We start from the raw sequence: 3003 nt of genomic DNA on the forward strand, positions 1-3003 counted from the left end.
TACAGAGTGAGTTCCAGGACAGCCAGGGCTACACAGAGAAACCCTGTCTCGAAAAACTAAAAAAAAAACCATGATGATCTGGGTGTAGGGAAACAGACACAAGTGGATCTCTGAGTTCGAGGCCAGCCAGGCCTACTGAGCAAGTTCCAGGACAGCCAATACTATACAGAGAAACCTTGTCTCGAAAAAAAACAAAAACCAAAACAAAACAAAATGACATGGTAGAAAGGCCAGGATGTGCCTCCGTGGTGGAGTGCTTACCTTGCATGCACAAAATGGGTGTACACCTGTAATTCCAGAGTTTGGGAAGCAAAGGTTGGAGGGTCAGACATTCAAAGTCATCCTTAGCTACATAGTTTAAGACAAGCCTGGGCTATAATGAGATCATGTCTGAAAAAAAAAATGAAGCTTCCTCCAGGTTAGCCATCTTTCTTCCCCAAAGTATTGACATGCCCACCCCCAATAAAAGCTGCTTAAGATGGTGTCAAGAAATGTAGGTCTCACATTGAAGGATTGGCTTAGCGTGTAGCCAGTCATAACAGACAGGACATTCATATGCTAGCTGGACCCAAACTCCAAACATGACTCTATTGTTATAGTGGTTGGAGTCTGGGCTGGGTGCTTCTAGATTGTTGGCCTCTTATCCAAGGAACTGAAAACAAAGGCTTACACAGATGTGCAAAGTTATCTTTTGAAGCAGGATACCTTTATTTGAGCTTGTAACAACAGATGAAAAGCTATACACTGTTAAGTTTGACAGGGCTTCATTTTATGGAATCTAAAGGAAGTAGGGCTAGCTACTAAGGGCATAAATTATATGGTTCTATATTTTGATTTTCTTTCCTACTGCATATGTTCCTTTCCCACAATGCATCAGATTTTAATCACCTGAATATATAGTTATGCATAGGCACAAAATTAAATAGGAGGTTCTCCCTAAAAGATTTTTAAAGACACAGTTTTTTCCTTACTGCCTTTATACTCAAAATCAGTTCAGGCAAGTTAGCCCCTTCTCTTCTTCATACCTAGAAACTCTGGGAACATACTTGAATAGAAATTGTCTAAATTTGATTGTTAGGGAGTTGAGGGGAAAGATTTATACCGTAATCCAGAGAGATGGGAGTTCCTGTAGGTAATCCAGAGAGTTGGGAGTTCCTGTAGCTTGATTCAGGTCAGGGGTGTCAGGGAACTTAGATTGCTAGGTACAGTATTTGAAGAGGGGTTTGTCTGTATAGTACATGCAGGTGAAGAAACTACACTGCCAAAAGCACTTATTACAATGGAGGTATGGACAATTGAAGACCAAGTTGGGGGGGAACCTAAACTAAACTGTTTCCTGTTTGCCCTCTGACTAAAATGGATGATCATGACACCCTCCACTGGCTGCAGCTGATGTGAAAGCAGGGGCTGGGTGGGTGGGGGGACTTCCTGCAGCCCTATAATCAGGGTTATCGTTTCAGCAACTTGAAGGCTGGGACTTGGATTACATCCTTCAGAGTCTGCCAGGGCAGCAAGACAGCCAGGGTGACAGTACATCCAGAAGTGCATGGTGGTTAGCTGACCGCTGCCAAGACCAAGGTCTGACTCTCAACCCGGAAGCCCAAGCCAGTCCCCACAAGCAGCCCCTTCCCAGCCTCAGTGGCAGGGCTCGGGTGGGCAGGGTCCATCTGCTCCTTCCTACTCTCAGCACACTCAGTGGGCCTTACAGAGACTTCATGCATTCATCATACAAGCCAGGCATGTTCAGGCCTTCAAAATTGACCCAGCTTCTTTCCTTTTCTCCTTTCTCGACTTCAGGCAGCTTTCACACTCCTGTGTCCCTCATTTTATTTGAAAATGAAGGCAGAGGATGTCATACTCTCACTGCCCTTGTGGCCTTGCTGTGAGCAGCTCTGTAAAAGGCAGAAGCTCTTCACGTTCTCCCCACCCGCACAGGCCCCCAACAGCAGGTGCAAGCACATCTGAGCTGAGGAGCAAGGTCAGGGCCTTATTCTAGCCAAAGACTCACTAGACCAGCAGCCTCTGGGCTGTTTGAAATAAGATATTTTTTAAAGTTTATTCTTATTTTCTTCTTGTATGCATGTATGTATATGAAACACACACACACACACACATACATGTCTGATCCCCTGGAACTGGAGTTCCATACAGTTGTGAGCTACCATGTGAGTGCCTAGAATTGAGGCCAGGTACTCAGCAAGAGCAGCAAGTGCTCCTAATCACTGTGCCATCTCTCCAGCCCTAGCTCTGTTTTGTGTCTGAGACAAGTTCTCACTGTTTAGCCCATGCAGACCTGGAATTTGATGTGTTGAACTCACAAAGATCCCCCGCCTCTGCCTCCTGAGTACTTGTATGAAAGGTATACACAACCACTGTGTCTTTTGTTTTTGAGACAGGGTCTCACACTGTAGCCCAGGCTGGCCTGGATCACTTGACAATCCTGTTGCAGACTTCAAAGGTCTGCCACTAATGAGCATGTGACAGCAAGTGCTGCATTAGCAGAGCTTCACAATATGACAAAGCAGTGCTCTGTGAGGACTCTCTGTGGAGGGCGCCATGACAGGAACTAGTCTGTTCTTAAATGTTCATGGCTCTTTAATCAAGCTCTTCCTTTTTGTTTAGTGTTATTTTGTTGAGACATGTAGCCCAGGCTGATTCAAACTTACTCTATACTTGAAACTGGCTTTGAACCCCTGATCTTCTTGCTTCCACCTCCCAAGTGGTTAGATTGCCACTTCTGCCAGCCCAGCTATTCCATTTGGAAAATGTCTTGTAAACACATACACAAGGATGCTCAGCTGTGTACTTTAAAACTTTGAAAACTTGGAAACACCCCATATTCAATTCTCACTCTGTGACCTCGGCTCACTAACAAACTGTACTCACAGAAAGATGGAATATGAGCAAGATAGTGGTGGTGCACAGAGCCAGGTTTATCTCTGTGAGTTCAAGGGCAGCCTCGGCTACAAAGCAAATTCCAGGACGGCTAGGGCAAAACAGAGA

General features: G+C 45.1%; 1 protein-coding gene across 2 annotated transcripts in view; it reads left to right on the top strand.

Moving 5' to 3' along the window:
• Positions 1–3003, top strand: part of CUNH16orf71 (chromosome unknown C16orf71 homolog) — a 15319-nt gene that overhangs the window by 7608 nt on the left and 4708 nt on the right. For both annotated transcript variants that reach the window (XM_031361362.1, XM_031361370.1), the window contains exon 5: positions 1461–1578. In XM_031361362.1, the coding sequence (XP_031217222.1) occupies positions 1461–1578 (118 nt within the window). The remainder of the gene's footprint in view (positions 1–1460; positions 1579–3003) is intronic.

This window comes from Mastomys coucha, unplaced genomic scaffold (genome assembly GCF_008632895.1).
Source record: "Mastomys coucha isolate ucsf_1 unplaced genomic scaffold, UCSF_Mcou_1 pScaffold12, whole genome shotgun sequence".
Classification (NCBI taxonomy): domain Eukaryota; kingdom Metazoa; phylum Chordata; class Mammalia; order Rodentia; family Muridae; genus Mastomys; species Mastomys coucha.